The sequence below is a fragment of the Emys orbicularis genome, chromosome 1 (genome assembly GCF_028017835.1).
Source record: "Emys orbicularis isolate rEmyOrb1 chromosome 1, rEmyOrb1.hap1, whole genome shotgun sequence".
NCBI lineage: Eukaryota > Metazoa > Chordata > Testudines > Emydidae > Emys > Emys orbicularis.
In genome coordinates this window covers 173570028-173592248 of record NC_088683.1, presented here as the reverse complement: position 1 = coordinate 173592248, position 22221 = coordinate 173570028, and the positions used below count along the sequence as shown (strand labels likewise).

At 42.8% G+C, this 22221-nt stretch overlaps 1 protein-coding gene across 1 annotated transcript in view; it reads right to left on the bottom strand.

The window, feature by feature from the left end:
• Positions 1-22221, bottom strand: part of TMPRSS7 (transmembrane serine protease 7) — a 42603-nt gene that overhangs the window by 5524 nt on the left and 14858 nt on the right. The window contains exons 7-11 of the mRNA XM_065423198.1: positions 20482-20588; positions 7563-7699; positions 6482-6589; positions 2449-2559; positions 1301-1417 (exon numbers count right to left, since the gene is read on the bottom strand). Of these exons, the coding sequence (XP_065279270.1) occupies positions 1301-1417; positions 2449-2559; positions 6482-6589; positions 7563-7699; positions 20482-20588 (580 nt within the window). The remainder of the gene's footprint in view (positions 1-1300; positions 1418-2448; positions 2560-6481; positions 6590-7562; positions 7700-20481; positions 20589-22221) is intronic.

Below are 22221 nucleotides of genomic sequence, written 5' to 3'. Positions count from 1 at the left end.
ACAATTTTGGCCCCTGCTACTGGCAGTCTCACAATGACATGAAAAGCTCCACACATCATGTGACTTAGGATACAAGGGAGAAAGATCTCCCCCCAAGGCCCTGTTATCTAGAAGACGTTGCACTAAACTACAAATCCATATACCATGAGCTCTCATCCCAGTTCTTCCATTGACGACTGTTAATGTTTCTAAGCATTTCACCACCTCTATTATGAGCCAAGATTCTACCTTCTCATCATGCCAACATAAGATTTTTATTATTATTGATTACATGTATTGCAGTAGCACCTCGGATCCCAATCACAGCACTGTTGTAGGCACAGTACTAACCTAACATGGAACGTTCCCTGCCAAAGAAAGGGAGCCTACACTAAGTAATGGAAGAGCAATACAATAAATGAAATAAACAGATGTCACTTAGATGGCACAGATCTTCAGTATAGAGCATCTCTTTTTTCATGCTTTGATCCGCATTAAAATAGTTCATGTTGCCACTTAAGTTCCAAATGGTGCTGATTAACACTTGACCTTAAAAGCGGCAGGTTACACTTCTCAGAGCGATTTGTCTAATACCAGCTGCAAATTCAGGCAGATATTATTCCATTGGTTTAATCACTATATTCCATGCTGTACTTTTTTCTGTGCATAGAGGACTGTTATCCTGTGATGTCAGCCATGCATCTTTCATTAGCACACAGCTCATAGTAAAAAAGTTAGATTTTAAGTTATCTTGAAAAGTTACAGTTTATCCTTGGCGGCTATCCCTTCTTCTTCCGAATCTACCATGATCCTCAGGAAAATACAAATCACCGATGGTTTGCTGAAGCATCCTTCCTCTTAATAGGATTTGATCATCATGTAACAGGAACAATATCCTCTAAATAAGTGACTGAGGAAGCTGGGGCACCAATTAAAAAACTCTGTGCAGTCTTGACAAAATTTTAACTAGAATAGATCTGATTCTTTGACTGGCTACCCAACTTCACTCTGCAACTCGCCCTGCTCTCTAGCCCCACAGACAAGAATCTATTTTAAACCTGAACATTAAAAGCACACGCACACAAAAGTTTGTGTTGTGAGGAGCCTTAACTCTAACGCTAAAAAAACAAGGAAATTCCATAACAACACAAATCAGATCCAATATCACCTGATTTCCAAGCTTCAACTTATTATCAATGTATTAAACACATTCTGAACACACTTACCACTGAGTAGAAAGTGTATGTACTTTAAATAGGAAAAAATTTAATTTAAATATAAAAAGCTAAAATTTGAAGATTAATATTTGAGAGAGACTTACTGCAATTACTTTCATCACTTCCATCAAGACAGTCCGCTGTCCCATCACACTTTGCATTTTGCTTTCTAATGCAAATATTATCTCTGCACTTGAAAGTATGGTTGGCACAAGGAATACCTGAAACAGGAAACAAAAAGGAACCATATACTTCTGGACTGTCAATCCAGCAGCTTGGACTAAGAAATTGTCTCCACTTAAAGGGTTGGCCGAACCCCCACTACCAGGCCGGCTCTAGGCACTTTTCAAGGGGCCCCTTTTTTTTTTTTTTTTTGCTTGGGGTGGCAAAAAACCTGGAGCCGGCCCTGCCCACTACAAAAAAACCCTATTAGATATTCAGCTTGTACTGGCAAAAACTGAACAGAGTAAGCTATACTAGCAAAAGAAATTTTTTCTGGTATAAGCAGCATCTCCAATAAGGCTTTTGGAGACATAGCTACATTGGGAGGTGTGGGGTTTTTTGGGTTTTTTCCCCATGCTCCTAACCAGCAGTTATGCTGTAAGTATAGGCAAGGCCTAAGTGTAGACTGGAAAAAAATGAAAGTCATTAGCAAAGACGTCAATGCTTTTATTACAACAGCGTAAGTTAACCATAGCAACTCAATAAGGGAAGCTTTAATAATCATATTTTAGATAAGGAGTATTCCAACCTCTGTGTCCTTCATATCTTTTCCTATTCCTTCTTGGGTCACATTAAATAAACAAAATACTTGTTTCTTGCCAACTCAGAAATATCCTATGAAATTTCACATGGCTAGAATAAAAGTTAAATAGGCCTAAAACATGGCTAGCCTGAAAAAAACATTTTTGTAGCATTTCCTCCATTTTGGTCTTTTGGTGTCTTGCTGTTCTGCGAAATATCTGTTCCTCAAACAAAACTATGCACGTCTGATTCCTAATAAGACTTATCTCTTACATAGCTCTTTACAGGCATTTAGTCCTAAGAGCAGCCTCAGAGGTTTGTTGGGCTTTTTTACAAGCATCTCAAGAAGCTAAGCATCGTTTCAGGCCTACACAAGAACAATTGTCTAAGGATATTCATGTTAGAGCTTGACTATGCCCCTTTAGAGTAACTCATTTGGGCCAGATATTCCAACTAGAGTTGGGTAAGTGATGGAGAGGAAACATACTTGACCAAAAAGTAACCATACTTTTGGTGCAGTTCTGCTCATCTCTGCCATCCTCACAGTCATGTATTCCATTGCAGGCAAGTGAAGTATACTGCATCAAGAAGCTGGCATTACAGTTCTCTTTGGGCACAGCTAGAGTAGGAAGAAAGCAGGAGATCAGCAATGCAAATATCGTGGCTAAATTTGGAGGGCTGTGTATAGTTCTATTAATACCACCGCTGCCACCATCTAAAAGATTTATACATCTTCCTCTATCACCAGGTACTTTACAAAGGTAAGTATTATTACTGTCTTATGCATGAGGAAACCAAAGAGAAGAACACTAAGTAAATTACCCAAGGTCACAAAACTAGTCAGTGACAGATTCAGAAATTAAATCCACATCTGTTGTAATTATTGAGCCCACAAATGTATCCTAATTGTGATCTCACCTGTAAAAATTGAGTGTAAATTCATAAGATGTCACAATAACCTCTAACAACAAATGGTGATACGAAAAGATACAAAAGGGAAACAGAAAGACTGAATTAGTCCAACCAAAAAGGCCTCCTGAGATAACTCAAGGACTGTGTTATGATCATGCCTGTACAACAAGGAAAGTATGGAACAGGATATTAGTGAATCAATATTAGTGTGTTGGAAACTAAGCCTAGTTGGTGGCCAAAACAACGAGAGGATGGGCTATTCCATCCATTGCTGCTTTGGGGCTCCTTAAAGGAGACGACTTTGGGGAGAAGTCATCATGGTTGCCACCCCACCATCTCCTGGGACACCAGACCTTTGTCAACCTAATCTGAAAAATGTCCTGACCAGACTGGGCCAGAGAGAGGAACCTAGATAACATTGCCACCTCCTCTGGCTCCACCTGAATCCCAATCACCACTTGAGATGAAATGAGATTGGATTTTAACAAGAACAAACAGCTCCAGCCAATCACAACTAATTTCTTCTCTTTCCCCCCAAAAGGACAGATATTAACATCGTTAATACCATCTAAGAGACTGTCAAATAAGAGCATTTTCCTTCTAAAGCCTCTCTCTAGCTAGAGAGAAAGGGAACAAGCAATATTATTAAAATTAAAGTCTTAATACTTTACATTTCAAATGCTGTAACTATTTTTCCTTCTTTTCTTTCTCTTTAATAAAAAAGTTTAAAGGATTTTTAATCATGTGTTATCATGGCACTAAGCAGGCTGAGGTCTCGATATACCAAACCCCAAACCTTGTTTAACACTGTTTAAAGCTGCACGGTTTCAGAAGCATAGTCAACTCTTTGGGCCTGTATATTCCATCTCAATTAATACAGTACACATAAGAACATAAGAACATAAGAAAGGCCGTACTGGGTCAGACCAAAGGTCCATCTAGCCCAGTATCTGTCTACCGACAGTGGCCAATGCCAGGTGCCCCAGAGGGAGTGAACCTAACAGGCAATGATCAAGTGATCTCTCTCCTGCCATCCATCTCCATCCTCTGACGAACAGAGGCTAGGGACACCATTCTTACCCATCCTGGCTAATAGCCATTTATGGACTTAGCCACCATGAATTTATCCAGTCCCCTTCTAAACATTGTTATAGTCCTAGCCTTCACAACCTCCTCAGTAAGGAGTTCCACAAGTTGACTGTGCGCTGCGTGAAGAAGAACTTCCTTTTATTTGTTTTAAACCTGCTGCCTATTAATTTCTTTTGGTGACCCCTAGTTCTTGTATTATGGGAATAAGTAAATAACTTTTCCTTATCCACTTTCTCAACATCACTCATGATTTTATATACCTCTATCATGTCCCCCCTTAGTCTTCTCTTTTCCAAACTGAAGAGTCCTAGCCTCTTTAATCTTTCCTCATATGGGACCCTCTCTAAACCCTTAATAATTTTAGTTGCTCTTTTCTGAACCTTTTCTAGTGCTAGAATATCTTTTTTGAGGTGAGGAGACCACATCTGTACACAGTATTCGAGATGTGGGCGAACCATGGATTTATATAAGGGCAATAATATATTCTCAGTCTTATTCTCTATCCCCTTTTTAATGATTCCTAACATCCTGTTTGCTTTTTTGACCGCCTCTGCACACTGCGTGGACATCTTTAGAGAACTATCCACGATGACGCCAAGATCTTTTTCCTGACTCGTTGTAGCTAAATTAGCCCCCATCATGTTGTATGTATAGTTGGGGTTATTTTTTCCAATGTGCATTACTTTACATTTATCCACATTAAATTTCATTTGCCATTTTGTTGCCCAATCACTTAGTTTTGTGAGATCTTTTTGAAGTTCTTCACAATCTGCTTTGGTCTTAACTATCTTGAGTAGTTTAGTATCATCTGCAAACTTTGCCACCTCACTGTTTACCCCTTTCTCCAGATCATTTATGAATAAATTGAATAGGATAGGTCCTAGGACTGACCCTTGGGGAACACCACTAGTTACCCCTCTCCATTCTGAGAATTTACCATTAATTCCTACCCTTTGTTCCCTGTCCTTTAACCAGTTCTCAATCCATGAAAGGACCTTCCCTTTTATCCCATGACAGCTTAATTTACGTAAGAGCCTTTGGTGAGGGACCTTGTCAAAGGCTTTCTGGAAATCTAAGTACACTATGTCCACCGGATCCCCCTTGTCCACATGTTTGTTGACCCCTTCAAAGAACTCTAATAGATTAGTAAGACACGATTTCCCTTTACAGAAACCATGTTGACTATTGCTCAAGAGTTTATGTTTTTCTATGTGTCTGACAATTTTGTTCTTTACTATTGTTTCAACTAATTTGCCCGGTACCGACGTTAGACTTACCGGTCTGTAATTGCCGGGATCACCCCTAGAGCCCTTTTTAAATATTGGCGTTACATTAGCTAACTTCCAGTCATTGGGTACCGAAGCCGATTTAAAGGACAGGTTACAAACCTTAGTTAATAGTTCCGCAACTTCACATTTGAGTTCTTTCAGAACTCTTGGGTGAATGCCATCTGGTCCCGGTGACTTGTTAATGTTGAGTTTATCAATTAATTCCAAAACCTCCTCTAGTGATACTTCAATCTGTGACAGTTCCTCAGATTTGTCACCTACAAAAGCCAGCTCAGGTTTGGGAATCTCCCTAACATCCTCAGCCGTGAAGACTGAAGCAAAGAATCCATTTAGTTTCTCCGCAATGACTTTATCATCTTTAAGCGCTCCTTTTGTATTTTCATCATCAAGGGGCCCCACTGGTTGTTTAGCAGGCTTCCTGCTTCTGATGTACTTAAAAAACATTTTGTTATTACCTTTGGAGTTTTTGGCTAGCCGTTCTTCAAACTCCTCTTTGGCTTTTCTTATTACACTCTTGCACTTAAGTTGGCAGTGTTTGTGCTCCTTTCTATTTGCCTCACTAGGATTTGACTTCCACTTTTTAAAGGAAGTCTTTTTATCTCTCACTGCTTCTTTTACATGGTTGTTAAGCCACGGTGGCTCTTTTTTAGTTCTTTTACTGTTTTTCTTAATTTGGGGTATACATTGAAGTTGAGCCTCTATTATGGTGTCTTTAAAAAGGGCCCACGCAATTTACACCCTATTGATTTTAACTGTAACTGGTTATTTCCAATCTGATGTTCAGCCATCCCTTCCACTATAGTCTTCAGATAATGGATCCTTAATGCCTGAAGGTTAGTGCACTAACCCACTATATAGCCTGTCCCCATCAGCACCCATTAATATGCATTTAGAATAAAGTTGCATTGCTAAAATGAAGAGAATGAGGAAGCAGGTAGGACATAGAATGTTTTAATTTAACAACGTCATCCTCCGGAGGAAAATAAACATGACTTGTTTCAGTTATTTTTGGATAACTGATTGACCTTTATCCCCTGGCTCTTTAGTATCACCATCTTGTCTGTAGCAAATAAATCAAGGCTCACAAATTTTTCACATTTGTTTAAGCAACCAAATCTGAATTTATCTTAGGCCTACAAAAACAGGCTGGAAATCTCAAGTTTTCTAGTACTCTCTTCTTTAAATTCCAACAGAAAAAATATTAACACATTCTTTGGGTTTCCATTTGCAAAATGATAAGCAAATACTAACCACAAAAGAGTTCATCGCTTTCATCAAAGCAGTCATTTATGCCATCACAACGCTGAGCCTGCTCAATGCATAGGCCAGTGGAACATTTGAAGTACTCGGCTGGACACGCTGAAGGCAAAATGGATAATCTATAAATTCTCTGCTTCCAAATATTTGTAATTCACAACATGAACGTAACGCCATTAAAATATTGTAAGGAAACAAAGTAAAATATGTTAAAAAATATTGTTAGCTGTGTTATTACTGCCATCTTAACTTATTGGAAAGCATTTAATGTTAGCCATACTCTTACACCCTACTCTTCACTCAACTTTCACCACAGAATCAAGAATGGCCTGATTCTTTTTTTTAAAATTCAATTCCTTTCTGACTCCCATTTCTGTTTATGCATTTCAAATGCAAATGTCACTGCAGTATGGACCAGTCCAGTTCCAATGTAGAAGATGGGCATAAGAAAGTGTAGAGTATAAGATTTATACACACAGTCCCCCTCAATTAAACATATCTCAGTTAGGATTTTTTCCTATTATATCCTCATGTATTTCCCCCTCCCCCAAATACATATTTTCTTGTTATGCTGCCCAATAAATATTCCTTATGTTTTCACACCAACTACCTACAACTTCTGCTGTTCATAGCTGGCTCTTTAGTTATGATTGCTGCATGGCAGAGTATGTAAACTCATAGAAAAAACTGTATGGGCAGAGTTTGTTAATTGGTGCACTGTTTGACTGGAGCAGCAGCAGCAAAGTAACATAGCAGAGACATGCATTAACAATGGGTTTGGGTGGGGGTGGGGAAGTGACAGAATGGCAAATTTAACTGACATTTTAGATCACTGAACCAGTTAACAAATTTCAGAGTAGGTCATTGACTTAATTTAGGTTTAAAGTCTTTTACTTAAGGTTAGTGAATAAACCGGATTTCCTTGAAATATTTATTCTCAAGTTAATTCACAGTTTCTCACGAAATCCAAAACTCATTTGTCATGAATCTTAATAAAACTAAACTTGTGGTAAATATTTTAATTCAAAAAGGGATTTTATAAACATGCACAGAAAAAAATTGAAAACCATCTTACGTTGGCTGATGTTGTAGCTGCCATATTCCACCAGAAGCGGCTGCTCTGAAAGCTTGGAACTACACTGAAGCTCAATGTTAACTACAGAGCTTGCAACGTGGAAAACTGTTTGGTGATCAATGTAGTAACCACAGTACCTAAAAATGAGTGATGATAACGTTAGTTAAAAAGCTGCTTTTCCACTAAAGTGCTTCACATACTATTTAAGTACAACATCGCCGAAGTGCAGCCACCTGGTATACAGTGTAATTGCCTAACATATTTTAGCCTAGGAGACAAGGGCAAATGAGAAGTGTGATGTTATCCCTCAGATCAGATGAGGCTTTTTTTTTTAGGGGAGGGGGGAGAATAGGTCTCATCTGAAAAACAATTGCACAATAAGCTACATAAATCAATTTACTTCCCACTGAACTACAAAGGGGGAAAATCGAACCTACTGCACTATTGCCAACCTCAAGCATTCAAAAAAATTATGGGACTGACTTAAAAATTATGAGACTTTATTTAAATAACACATTCAGGATTTTTGCATTATAGGTTCTGAGCCCTTAGGCTCTCACTGCATGCCTTCAAGCTGTTTCCTGCAGGAGTGAGAGCTAGAAACTTAATTTTCTTTAATGAATACTGAGATTTTTGCCTGTAGTCTCTTGACTCCAGGAGCTGGGGCTTGAACATATACACCAAAAATCCCAAGACTCATGATAAAATCATGAGAGTTGGCAACACTGCTACTGGGATTTGAACCTAAGATTTCAGTAAGCCCATGATTTCAGACAGGGTACGGTGATTCGGTGTGCAGCCAAAGTGCTCAGGCACCAAGGGGACAATGGAGGGAAACGGAAATCATCATAAACCATCTACACAAAGCTCCCATCACTGCAGGAACAGGCTTTAATGGATAAAGTGAACTAAAAATGTTAACACTCCAGATTTAAGGAGTCTCTATGCATCTGAAGAAGTGAGGTTTTTACCCACGAAAGCTTATGCACAAATAAATCTGTTAGTCTTTAAGGTGCCACCAGACTCCTTGTTGTTTTTGTAGATACAGACTAACACGGCTACCCCCTGATACTTGACTCCAAATTTAAGGTAGAAATGAGGAAACTATGGCAACTGTGTTAAACTGCTGACCCAGAAGATACATGGAAGCATTCATCTTCATTGGAACATAATTCTTAACATGGAATACAGCACTCTCACTGCATTTGTTGCTATGTCCAGAAGCATCGCCACCTGGCAATTAGGTTTTTACGTTCCAGAAATATTTTTTTCCCTATTGAAACTGCTGGGGGGAAATGAAAAGCTCAGCATCATGGGTTGACTGGGGTAGGGAGAGAGAGCTGCTTTCTCAAATCTTAGTATAATTTTACTACGCCTAGCCTTCTCCTTGTCAGTTTGACTAGTACCATTTGCAAAAGAAAACTTAATAGCAACAGGCGGCTCCCTAAGTCCCCAATGTATTGATCATAGAATCATAGGACTGGAAGGGACCTCGAGAGGTCATCTAGTCCAGTCCCCTGCACTCATGGCAGGACTAAGGGTATGTCTACACTACGAGAGTAGTTCGATTTTACTTAAATCGAATATGTGGAATCGATATTACCAAGTCGAACGTGTGTGTCCACACTAAGGACAGTAATTCGACTTTGTGAGTCCACACTAACGGGGCAAGCGTCGACATTGGAAGCGGTGCACTGTGGGCAGCTATCCCACAGTTCCCGCAGTCCCCGCTGCCCATTGGAATTCTGGGTCGAGCCCCCAATGCCTTCTGGGGAAAAAAATGTGTCAAGGGTGGTTTTGGGTAACTGTCGTCATCCAACCGTCACTCCCGCCCTCCCTCCCTGAAAGCGCCGGCAGGAAATCAGTTCGCGCACTTTTCTGGTCAGTGACAGCGCGGACGCCACAGCACTACGAGCATGGAGCCCGCTGCGACCATCGCTGCAGTTATGGCCGTTATCAACACCTTGCACCTTATCATCCACCTTTCCCAGAGGCAGATGCTGAGAAATCGGGCGAGGAGGCTACAGCAGCGCGGTGAGGACCTGAATTCTGAGAGTGGCACAGACCTGTAACAAAGCACAGGACCCCGCGCCGAGGACATCATGGTGGCAATGGGTCATGTTGATGTTGTGGAACGGCGATTCTGGGCCCGGGAAACAAGCACGGACTGGTGGGACCGCATAGTGCTGCAGGTCTGGGATGAATCACAGTGGCTGCGAAACTTTCGCATGCGGAAGGGGACTTTCCTGGAACTTTATGAGTTGCTGTCCCCTGCCCTGAAGCGCAAGGACACCCGGATGCGAGCAGCCCTGAGTGTCCAGAAGCGAGTGGCCATAGCCCTCTGGAAGCTTGCAACGCCGGACAGCTACCGGTCAGTCACGAACCACTTTGGCGTGGGCAAATCTACCGTGGGGGTTGTTGTGATGCAAGTAGCCAACGCAATCGTTGAGCTACTGCTCTCAAAGGTAGTGACCCTGGGAAACGTGGAGGTCATCATAGATGGCTTCGCCGCGAGGGATTCCCAAACTGCGGTGGGGCTATAGATGGAACTCACATCCCTATCCTGGGACCGGACCACCAGGCCAGCCAGTACATTAACCGAAAGGGCTACTTTTCAATGGTGCTGCAAGCACTGGTGGACCATAGGGGACATTTTACAAACATCAACGTCGGATGGCCGGGCAAGGTTCATGACGCTCGTGTTTTCAGGAACTCTGGTCTGTTTAGACGGCTGCAGGAAGGTATTTACTTCCCGGACCACAAAATAACTCTTGGGGATGTGGAGATGCCTATAGTCATCCTCGGGGACCCAGCCTACCCGCTAATGCCCTGGCTCATGAAGCCCTATACAGGCGCCCTGGACACTGAAAAAGAACTCTTCAACTACCGGCTGAGCAAGTGCAGAATGGTGGTGGAGTGTGCTTTTGGACGTCTCAAGGGGAGATGGAGAACCTTACTGACTTGCTCTGATCTCAGCGAAACCAATATCCCCATTGTTATAGCAGCTTGCTGTGTGCTCCACAATCTGTGTGAGAGCAAGGGGGAGACCTTTATGGCGGAGTGGGAGGTTGAGGCAAATAGCCTGGCTGCTGATTACGCCCAGCCAGACAGCCGGGCGATTAGAAGAGCCCAGCGAGACGCGCTGTGCATCCGGGAGGCTTTGAAAGCTAGGTTCCTGAGTGAGCAGGGTAACCTGTGACTATTAAGTTTGTTTACAGAGAAGCTGAACCTGCCCCCGTTTCTTTACCCAGTAAATGTTCACTATCCTCTCCAGTTACATACCCCGTTCACCCCGTTCCCCCCCTTCCAACACACGTTTAAAAATAAAATCACTTGAAATTTGTTAATGAACACCGTTTTCTTTATTACTGTTTTCGCGGTAAAGTGTTGAACCTGGGACGCAGACTGTGGTGGGGAGCGGGTGTAGTGTAGTGATGCAAAGGACGCTTCTAAACTCGAGGAATGACAGGCTCCGCACTGGTGGACTGGTTGTTTCAACGGAGCCTGCCACCCCTCCTGTTCGGGACTCTGTGTGTGGGGGCTATGTGACTTTGTGGCAGTGGGAGGACGGTTACAGATCCCCTGCTGCGTGGCTCTGTGATCCAGGATAAGGACCGCTGCATAAGATCTCTAACTGCCCTCCCCCGCCACAAAGTCACATAGCCCCCCCCACCCCACAGAACATGAAAACCACCTCCCAGACTGACCAGGGTAACTAGTGAATGCAATGTGTGTGTGCCCTGCTGTTGAACCTGCCCCCGCGTCTGTACCCTGGTAAAGGTGACTGTCCTGCCCAATTACCAACCCCCTTCCCCCCCTTCAAACAGACTCTCCTCTAAAAGAACATGATGGAAACAGTAATTAACAGAAACGTATTTTTTATTAGCAACTACCCATGAAACTGGGGGATGAAACTGGGACGGGGGCTTGGGTGAGGCGGGAAGGAAAGGACTTATCAAATTTTGGGGAATGAGAGCCTTCTGGTACTTGAGCAGTCTGCAGGGGTGGAGTGAGAGTTTTCACGGACTCTGCCGCCCCTCCTTCTTGGGACTTTGGGTGAGGGGGGTATGGGACTTTGTGGCGGGGGAGGGCGGTTAGAGATAGACTGCAGCGGGGCTCTGTCCTCCTGCCTCCAGTCCTGCAGAACATCCACAAGGCGCCGGATCATGTCCGTTTGCTCCCTTATTAGTCCAAGCAGCGTTTGAGTCGCCTGCTGGTCTTCCTGCCGCCACCTCTCCTCCCGTTCCATGTGTGATCAGTGGATTTGGGACAAAGTTCTCCTTCCACTGGGTCTGCTGGGCTGCCTGGGCTCAGGAGCAGCCCATAAGTTCCAAGAACATGTCCTCCCGTGTCCTCTTCTTCCTACGCCTAATCTGCGCTAGCCTCTGGGAGTGTGAGGCCAGGGTAGTTCGGGAGACAGTCGCAGCTGTGGGATGGGGAAAAGGGAGTGAATTCCTCAGAAAGATAAATTTTTGGGTGAACAAAGAACATAGTCTTTCTCTGTGAACAAGACCATGCACAGCACCGATCACATGCGCACTCAGGACAAGGTCGAATTTTCGGCCTTCGCATTCAGTGCCTGGGGTCTTGCAGTGCAGATCAGACAAGCGGGACAGGACAGCGGAATTTGGGTAACAGGCTGACATGGTAAGCCGTAGACTTGTGGCTGCTTAAAACTTTAATAATAGCAATGGCCTCCTTTCACATTCAAAGCAATGCCAGTCCCTGCTGCCAGCAATCCGTCAAGCATGAACTCTGCCCCTGTCCCACCCCCTCGCGGCTGTCCCAGGGAAAGATCCCTGTATGCTGCTCCTCTCCCGCCTCCACCACGTGGCTGTAAACCGCCGGTTACAGTTCTGTAAAGGAACAGGCAAGCAGTCCCAATACTAACATTCCCCTACCTAATTCAAAGCAGGTCACCATGAGCGACATCACTCTGATGAGGATTTCAGAGACCGAGAAAGAAAGGATGCTTCGGGAAAGCCTGCAAAAACCAGGGCCGTATGCCGCCATGCTCTGCAAGGCAATGATCCCAGAGTACTTGATTGTCTCCTGGCGCGGAAACGTTTCCTACCACGGAGGACCCAATAAGGCCGCTCTCCCCAGGAACCTGATGCAAAGGCTTTCCAATTACCTCCAGGAGAGCTTCGTGGAGATGTCCCAGGAGGATATCTGCTCTATCCCCGGACATATAGACCGGATTTTACTGTAGCTGCACTGGCAGGGACTAAACAGTAGAGCGCCTAGGGCAAAACAATCATGCTAAACCGGACATTGTTAGATTTTTTTTCAGTAGTTGCACTGCCAAGGACTGAAACGTTAAGCGCCAAGGCAAAGTAATCATGAAAAACCCATTGTTAATATTGTTAATATTCCTTTTCTGTTAAAAATAAATGTTTACATGTTTAAAACACTTACTGACTGATCCTTCCCCTGATTCTGTGTCCGGGTTAACGCCTGGGGATGGTTGGTAGGGGATCTCTGTAAGGGTGATGAAGAGATCCTGGCTGTCGGGGAAATCAGCGTTGTAAGCGCTGTCGACTGCCTCGTCCTCCTCATCTCCTTCCTCATCTAACACGTCCGAGGAACCGGCCGTCGACAATATCCCATCCTCAGAGTCCACGGTCAGTGGTGGGGTAGTGGTGGCGGCCGCACCTAGGATGGAATGCAGTGCCTCGTAGAAACGGGATTTCTGGGGCTGGGATCCGGAGCGTCCGTTTGCCTCTTTGGTCTTCTGGTAGCCTTGTCTCAGCTCCTTGATTTTCACGCAGCACTGCGTTGCATCCCGGCTGTATCCTCTCTCTGCCATGGCTTTAGAGATCTTCTCGTAGATCTTTGCATTCCGTCTTTTCAATCGCAGCTCGGAAAGCACGGACTCATCGCCCCACACAGCGATCAGATCCAAGACTTCCCGATCAGTCCATGCTGGGGCCCTCTTTCTATTCTGAGATTGCATGGCCATCTCTGCTGGAGAGCTCTGCATCGTTGCCAGTGCTGCTGAGCTCGCCACGATGTCCAAACAGGAAATGAGATTCAAACTGCCCAGACAGGAAAAGGAATTCAAATTTTCCCGGGGCTTTTCCTGTGTGGCTGGTCAGAGCATCCGAGCTCGGACTGCTGTCCAGAGCGTCAACAGAGTGGTGCACTGTGGGATAGCTCCCGGAGCTATTACCGTTGATTTCCATCCACACCTAGCCTAATTCGACATGGCCATGTCGAATTTAGCGCTACTCCCCTCGTTGGGGAGGAGTACAGAAGTCGAATTTAAGAGACCTCTATGTCGAACTAAATAGCTTTGTGGTGTGGACGGGTGCAGAGTTAATCCGATGTAACGGTGCTAAATTCGACATAAACTCCTAGTGTAGACCAGGCCTTAGTATTATCTAGACCAGGGATAGGCAACTTATGGCACTGGCACTCACACTGCCCAGGTCTTGGCCACCAGTCCGGGGGGCTCTACATTCTAATTTAATTTTAAATGAAGCTTCTTAAATATTTTTAAAACCTTATTTACTTTACATACAATAGTTTAGTTATATATTATAGAAAGAGGCCTTCTAAAAACGTTAAAATATTATCTAGACCATCCCTGACAGGTGTTTGTCCAACCTGCTCTTAAAAATCTCCAATGATGGAGATTCCACAACCTCCCTAGGCAATTTATTCCAGTGCTTAACCACTCTGACGGTTAGGAAGGTTTTCCTAATGTCCAACCTAAACCTCCCTTGCTGCAATTTAAGCCCATTGCTTGTTGTCCTATCCTCAGAGGTTAAGAACAACAATTCTTCTCCCTCGTGATAGCATCTGAAACATTCCACTGCATGTACAGTAGAAGGGTTTGGAAAATATAACAGGACCAAAATCTGAAACAGAATCTAACCATTTAGGGAGATTTTTTATGAGCTGGGTGTAGTGCAGGTAGCTATGAGAGGTGACTAGTTTGTATTGCACCTTTAACTTTCTAGCAGTCTTCCTGCCAGCAAGGGCAGATGCCATTCTGAGAGGTAGAGCTGATGCAGTGCGTTACATGTGCTGTCTCGTGGAGACTTACTCTGTTTTGCTCTTTCTGTTAGTGTGAAATAATTCAAACTGGAACTAGATTATAGTTCTGTTCGTGGCAAAATAAATACTGGAACCCAAAAACTTCACCATGAAAAGTTTTTGAAAATATTAAGGAAATGTTACATTGAAAGTATGTTTGGTATAGACACGACAAGCGAACTGGTGGAAAGAAGTTCTCCAAATGGTCTTCTGGTGACCAGCCTAAGTGGTCCCCATGTCCTCATAAAAATGTAGCATTCCAGCTGCCCTCTGATTCCTAAGGAGAAGGCAGCAAACAGTCAGAAGGATAAAGGAGGAACTGGATGTTTTGAGAGAAAGGGTACCAGGGAAAAAATAAGTTACCTGGCAAGCAAACACCAAGCCCACATCAACTATTAATATTCAAGGGCTTTTCCCTTTGAAAGCAAAGTCTTTAAACAAGTGGACTGAATGAAAGGTGGAGAACTGCCTTGGGTGCACATCTAGTTTAAGCTGCCATCTTGGCAAACAGCTTCTCTGGATTTCTGCCTAGATGCCACTTACTGAATCTGAGAAAGCTAAATTGCCCATAGATGCCAAGAAACACTTAAGCCAGCCCATCCACCTGCATTTCTATGGCATCTTTCATCAAAAGATGCCACAGAGACTGCACATGATCTGTAGACACTGCCATAAAACAATATTTATATTTAGTGTGTATATTTAAAAATATAAATAATAAAAGAATGCCATCCATCAGCCTTTTAGACTCATTTTAAAAATAGAGTAAGCTTTTGAAAGTGGAAAAAATTCTGAGCAACATTTAAGCACTGAGGCTGGTCTAGAATTTGACAGTAATAAAGGAAAAGTTCCCCAAACTAACAGTTTATCATGAGGAATAATCTGTCAGCTTTAAGGCCTTATCTACACTGGCAAAATACCCATCATTATCAAGAGATGATAGCAATGGAAGCAGTTGAATTGATGCTGAACACCTTTATTTTGCAAGCATAGCCAAGAGCAGAACTGTTTCAAAAACAACTTTGGTTAACACCTACTAAACTCGAGGAAGGATCAGATGAATTATTGGATTTGAGGCACTGTCTGATAAGGACTGATTTGTAGGCTGGAACTAGAAGTTACATTTTATTCATTCTGTTTATTATGATAGTTCTGTTGTATTAATTTAGATTTAATATCTGGGCCACAGGTGTTTAATGTTGGACAGTGACTGGGTTATGTAAACACTTTTAAACAAGGTTTGGTATTTAGAGACCTCAGCCGGCTTAATACGATGTCATACACACCGTTAATAATTTTAACCTTTTATTAAAGATACAGAAAAAAGAAAGACTGGTGTTAACATTCACTTGCAACCCCACTGCTTGAAAAATGCCAGGACAGGACATAGTCTTACTTTGAGACCTGGCAAACTTCTAACAGCATTGGGCCTTTTAGGGCACTGCTTTTAGTTGTCACTTTCTAATCACAGGCTTACAGCAGTGTTACAGAATACACAGTTTGGCCAGCTAAGCCAGACACTTATTAGACAGAAGGAAAAGGGAGAGAGATAGTCAAGAGATGAAAGAAGGTAGGGAAGGAAAAGGACATATTTAGGTGGGAAGGTGGAGGAAAGGGGGCAAAGTCTCACATCTCAGGTAGTGTTTGGGATTTAGCTAAAGCCAGTATTGATGGGGATGTCATGGGGGTCCCCCTCTGGCCAGGATATTTCTCAGGATGACGAAGGTCCAGGAGGTGTCAAGAGATGGTGGGATGGCAGCCATAATGGCAAAGTTTGCTCTAGTAGCCAAAGTCTCTTTAAGAACCTCAAAAGGGAGCGATGGGTAGAATTCCCCATCCTTATTATTTTGTCCACCAATTAGGCCTAGTTTCTGACACACCAATTTTTATTCACTGATCTCCAGTCCCTCAACTCCAGGTATGATCTTAACACTGTCCTTGAGTTATATCAGTCGGCCTTTTTGTTTGACACAATTCAGTCAGTCTCTGTTTCGTACCTTTTCCCCTGCATCACCATTTATCATTACAAGTTACTGTGACATCTTATGAACTTACACCTCACTTTTTACATTTGAGCTTACAATTAGGGTAAATTTCTAGGCCCCGTTATCACAACAGGACCGGAACCCCATTGTGCTAGATGCTGTACAAACAGATAAGAGTATATTCAATACAGAAGGTAGCAGAGAAGTTAATCAGTCCACTTCTCATGAGAATTCAAGGAACTAATGGACATTAACTGATGTCTGTGTGCACCACAACCATCTGCTGTAAAGAATGGGAAAACTTGTTCCTGTGTTTCTGTGAGGGACTTTGGTGCAATAAAGCTACCATGCAAAGCAAAATTAAAGTACTTCTGACAGATGAAGGAGATTCTGCTCCAGCAGCACATGGAGAGAGGTGTATGGCTTTTTAAATGGCATAAGAACAGCTATGCAAAGCGTTCGTTGTAAAACCCCAAACCATGTTCACACAGGTAAGTGGAAGGGAGCTTGTGCAAGTGCATTGTTGACCAAGCTCCCCAGTTCTGTTCCCCTACTACTAGGAGCAGAGACTTCCTGCATTTTGTCAGGGCCAATAGGAGTGCATGTGGTTCATTTGCCACATGCCTGCTAACACTCCCACAGCAAGAAAGGGCCTGCCAGAGTGCGCACACAGCAGGAGGTTTATTAGACATCTGATTCCCCCCTACTAGCTAGCAGAGACCTGCTCCATACCTCAGCTTCCTTCAACACAAGGGAGCCCCACTCCGCACCCAACACACCTCCGTAGCGAAGAAACCAGCTCCATACTTGACCACCTGCTCCCAAAGCCAGGAGAGACTGTCTCCTCTCACCCACACAGGATGACCTGCCAGTGACTACTTCTGATGGGACGCACAATGAGGTGCTGAAGCAGGAGTATTTTTTTAAAACAGTCCCTTGTGGAAATTTTTTACAGCTTATCACAGTATGTGGAATTCTTCCAGTGGTGTTTTCACACACAGAAACATTAACAAGAAGACATCTATTTTTAGAAGCCTGTAAAAACTTTAGCAAAATCAGTTCTCAGAATGTGTGCGCTCTCTGGGTAGGCAGAAGCTTTTGGAGCTCACTGAATAGACAGCGAAAGTCATACAGTAGGACTTGTGGGTCCCTGACTGGCTAAACCTGTCCCCATGTAATCAGAACAGACAACTGTAGTAATTTTGGGGTGGGGGGTCCCAGTTATCACAGCTTCAGTATATTCCAAGGCCTTACTCCAATCCTCAAAACCATGCGAGTCTCCAGCAGTGTTTTAACTAGGTTCACCCAACATAGCTAACCCGGTCATTAGAACTGGTCAGAACTGGACTATTTTGACCCAACAAAAACTTGCATTGAGAAACTGAAAGAACTGAAATTTTTTTGGCAAAACACCCCAAGGTTTCTATGCAAGCAGACACTTGCTGCAAAAGTTTGTTTAGTTAAACATCTGGTTTTCCTTTGAAAAGCAGTTTCAATGGAAAATTTGACCCAGCCCTAGCTGTAATATCACCGGGTTACTAAGATCAGGAATATGGTCCCAGTCCTCACATTTGAAAATTAAACCACTACAATAAAGTTACCATGGTCCATACTTAAAAAAAAAATCCTATGAATCAGAGGGCAAACAGCTGGACCATAATTATTTTAAAAGAGGTTCTTCATGGAGAGATTCCCACTAATAAAGCCCCACCCCAGCTTCATTTTCAGATATCACATTGGATATGAAATCATCCCAGAAGTTTTCTAACATCCTAAATCCTTCAAGGTACTGTGACAATCTGTATCCCTATGTTCACCCTTTTAACAAATTTTGCACAAAGTATGCCTTGTGAGGTATCATTTGAAAACTCATACTTTGCTGATCATTACTGTCCTGTAAAATGTGTGACAACATTGTATGTAAAGTTATAAGATTCTACTCTATGACATTGCTGAGACATGTTCCAAGTTTCGAAAAGCAGGCACAAACCAGTTCCTCAGAGACAAAAGGCAAACTGATGCCTCAGGTGTCGACAAAATCAAATCAACTATCACCTGGTTAAGAGACCATTCTTTGGCAGGAAAAAAGGATGTGGGCAAGAAATCTACATTTTGGCAAGGAAATAGTTAGAGGTTCTTGTCCCCACAGACTTTGTCTCCTGAACCTCAGCTGGAGGTGATTTTCAAAGAAAAAGAGAACTATAAGAAAGGGGAACAGATGCCCCAAAATACTCCCCCCTTTCTCTCTGCTCATAGCACCAGCACCTCCTGAAGGACAAGGCAAGTAACACTGAACTGGGGGAGGGATCCTGGCTGAAAGGAATCCAGCCAGCAAGACTGCTGAAGCATGTGGTGAGAGAGACCTTTGCTTTGAATTAATTTAGCTTAAGTTAGATATTAGTTTGTGGTTTACTTTTTATTTTCTAGTAACCAATTCTGACTTTTGCACCTCATTACTTGTAATCTTTCTGTAGTTAATAAACTTGTTTTACTTTTTTATCTAAACCTGTGTGCTCAAACTGAAGTGTTTGGGAAACTCCATTTGAGATAACAGGATGTGTGCATATATCATTTTCTATTAATAAAATGATGGGCTTTCTAGGAGCTTGTGTTGTCTGGGAGAGGGCTGGGCAGTACAAGACACACATTTCTGAGGGAAAGTTTGGGATTGGGAATTTGCTGGTGTTGCTCTGCAGTGTAATTCAAGAGTGGCTGGGCATAAAACTCATACTGAATATCTGGGAGTGATTTACATGCTAGAGGCTGTGTGTGAGCAGACCAAGAGTGGTTACTCTCACAGCAAAGCAGTGTAAAAGGCACCCCAGTCTGGAGAATTGAGGGGACACAGCTGTTCAACAGTCCAGATTGTACCCTGGGGAATTTCACAGGTACCCTATAACTAGTTCAGGAAAAAAATGAAGTCCTCTGGATATCCATTTGATATGGGAAATACTTAGTGTCCATGTAGTCCAGTAACTAGCTTCCATCAAAAGTCAATGCAAGAAGCTTCAGAAGGAGGTTGAGCCTCTCATTTAAATACTTAAATGTATAGGATTATAACAATGGGAAGGCATTTTTCCCTTGTTCTAGCTAATGAGTTTTTCATATCCTCAAGTAGGCCCAAACTTGGACTAGTTTCCAAAGCAGGTTCAGAAGTTAAAGTTTGAGTTAACAGCTAATTGGATTCGATGTTCCAGTAAAGCAAGATTGTGGGGGGAAAACCCAACAAGTAAAGGGTGAAGGGAAGGGTGGGGAAAAAAAAAAAAAAAAAGACTACAACAGAGTGAAAAAAGGATGCAAAGAGCCTGTGGGGAAAACTAAAGAATCAGCAATATTCTAATGACAGGTACATAGTAAATGTACCACACACAGGGCACCCAACTATGCCAGTTTAGCACTTTGGGTGGGGTGGTGGATGGAGATAGAGACAGAAGAACCACGCCTTCCCTAATAAAGTCCCCATGATACCTGATATGCTTTCACTAGACTCCAATTAGACTCAATATCTCTTGTGAGCAATCATGAAATTAAGTTACAGGTTAAGAAGTTGTACAAAAAATTCAGTTTGATTAACCCAGTGAACCCAAAGCTATTTTGCATGGTTCACGGGACATCCATCTTCATCACATTCTCCCATTCCTCTCTCTTACATGAGGAGAGAGAGAGAGCGCCCTTCTCTTCAACCTAGCTGTTCTTTTAATTAGAAAAATATCTGATTTTAGGTTTATAGTTATACAAATCATCCAAATAAAGGGGCATGTTACAAATGCTATGCTTGTTTATGAATCTCTCTTCTTCCCCCTTTTTCTAAGCATTACTAACCCAGATGCCTCAGTAGCGTGAATGAGTTTACTGACAATTCCTAGTTTAATAACCCATGTGGAAATACTTACATGTGTTCATTAATTCTCCACCATCCCCGCTCACAGCCCTTGATGCTCTTCTCACTGATAGTGTAGTTATGAAACTTCAGTGCTATACCCAGGCTCTTCTGAGGAGTCTGTAGCGAACAAGCAAGAAGGCTGGTAAAAACATTTTGTGCACACAGAGAATTAAAATCTTTAGATTTGTCTTAACAATTATTATGCTCTCGGGATACCAAGGTACAGGAGAGCACTGGCTTGCACAGAGCAACAAAGAGCACCTGAGCAGGCCTGATGGTTTTTCAGCTGCCAGCAAAAGCTTAGGTTAGCAGAGGCTAAGTGCAGCTGCAGGCTTTCCATCCCTCATAAGCAAACAATCCTTTCATCTCCTGACTATATATGGAATGCGGCTTTCAAACTGAGATCAAAGGCCTCTGGCTATTCCAACTTCATTAGTGCAGGGGCAGACAGCCATGGCTGACTGACAGCTAAGACACTGAGGTACATCTGTGTCAGTTCTCCAAGGTTATGGTTTATTTTATTCCATATCATGCTTTTTGGTAGCACATTGCATCTAGAGGATTTCAAAGCATTTTAAAACCCAGATTAAGCCTAAGGATATCACAGACACATGTAATCAACAGAGGTTCCATTTTACAGGAACAGAAGACAAGTGACTAGAAGCTAGTAGTCATCATCTCATCCTGATCCTTTACTGATGAGAGAAGTATAATTTGGCCACACGCACAGCATTTGCACAATATGCACTGACAGTGCTAGAGTTAGTTCCTACATACCAAAAAGCAATTCCTGTGTATGTTGTGAAAGGCCTTTTGAGTTAAGAATAGCAGGGGACAAGGTAAAAGCTTTTTAGAATGTCCTTTAAACAGTCTGGAGCTAGTTAGCTATAGCCCCAGTTCTTCTCCCTCCATACTCGATCATTCCAAATTTTCTTCTGCCTAGTCTCCAACAATACAACAGCCACTCAATCCATTCCCTTTATCTCTTATTCCTTGCCTGGTTCTCTAGCTCCCTTACTCATCCCCTCCTAGTTATGTATGTATGCAGTTCTTTTTCACTATTCACCATGCAGTACTTCATTTTATTTGCTTTCTCACTTTTTGCTGACTTCAGTTTGAACATTCTAACATACACATAAAAACACCACTTTAACTCCTACCTTTTAAGTGAGTTTGTCCTTCCCTTCCCCCCCCCCCCCCCCCGCCAACTCCTTGAGTGTGATTGATGGCTCTTTCTGATGCTTTGATTTCCTCTCCTTTAGCTCACTTTAGGTTTCCATCCCTTTCCACTCTACCAATACTGCATTTACCAAAGTTACCAGTTGTTCCCACACTTTCTATAGAGGCTCACATCTCTCCTCTGCCTAAGTATCCTAACAGCTCAAGACCAATGTGGAAAAATCTTAACTCCTATTCCCTACTTTAAACTTCCCAACTCCCTCCCGTCACCATGAAAAAACACCACTATCCTCCTCAATATACATGTTTGAAAGCTTTTGTTTGGTTTTTACTCTTTCCTCCCACATCAAAACTATTAAGTCCTGCTGGATTTCCTCCACTCTATCTCTATAGAGTCCAACTTCTCTCCATCCCTACTTCCAAAAAGCTATATCTATATTTTGACTCGTTCACCTCCCATTTTCAGTTTATGCTTTGCTTTCCACCTCAACCCTGCTCCCAACCCACTCAAAATCCTACCACCAAAAAAAGAACAGCTACTCCCCATTCTGAATCTCTTCACCTTACTTCC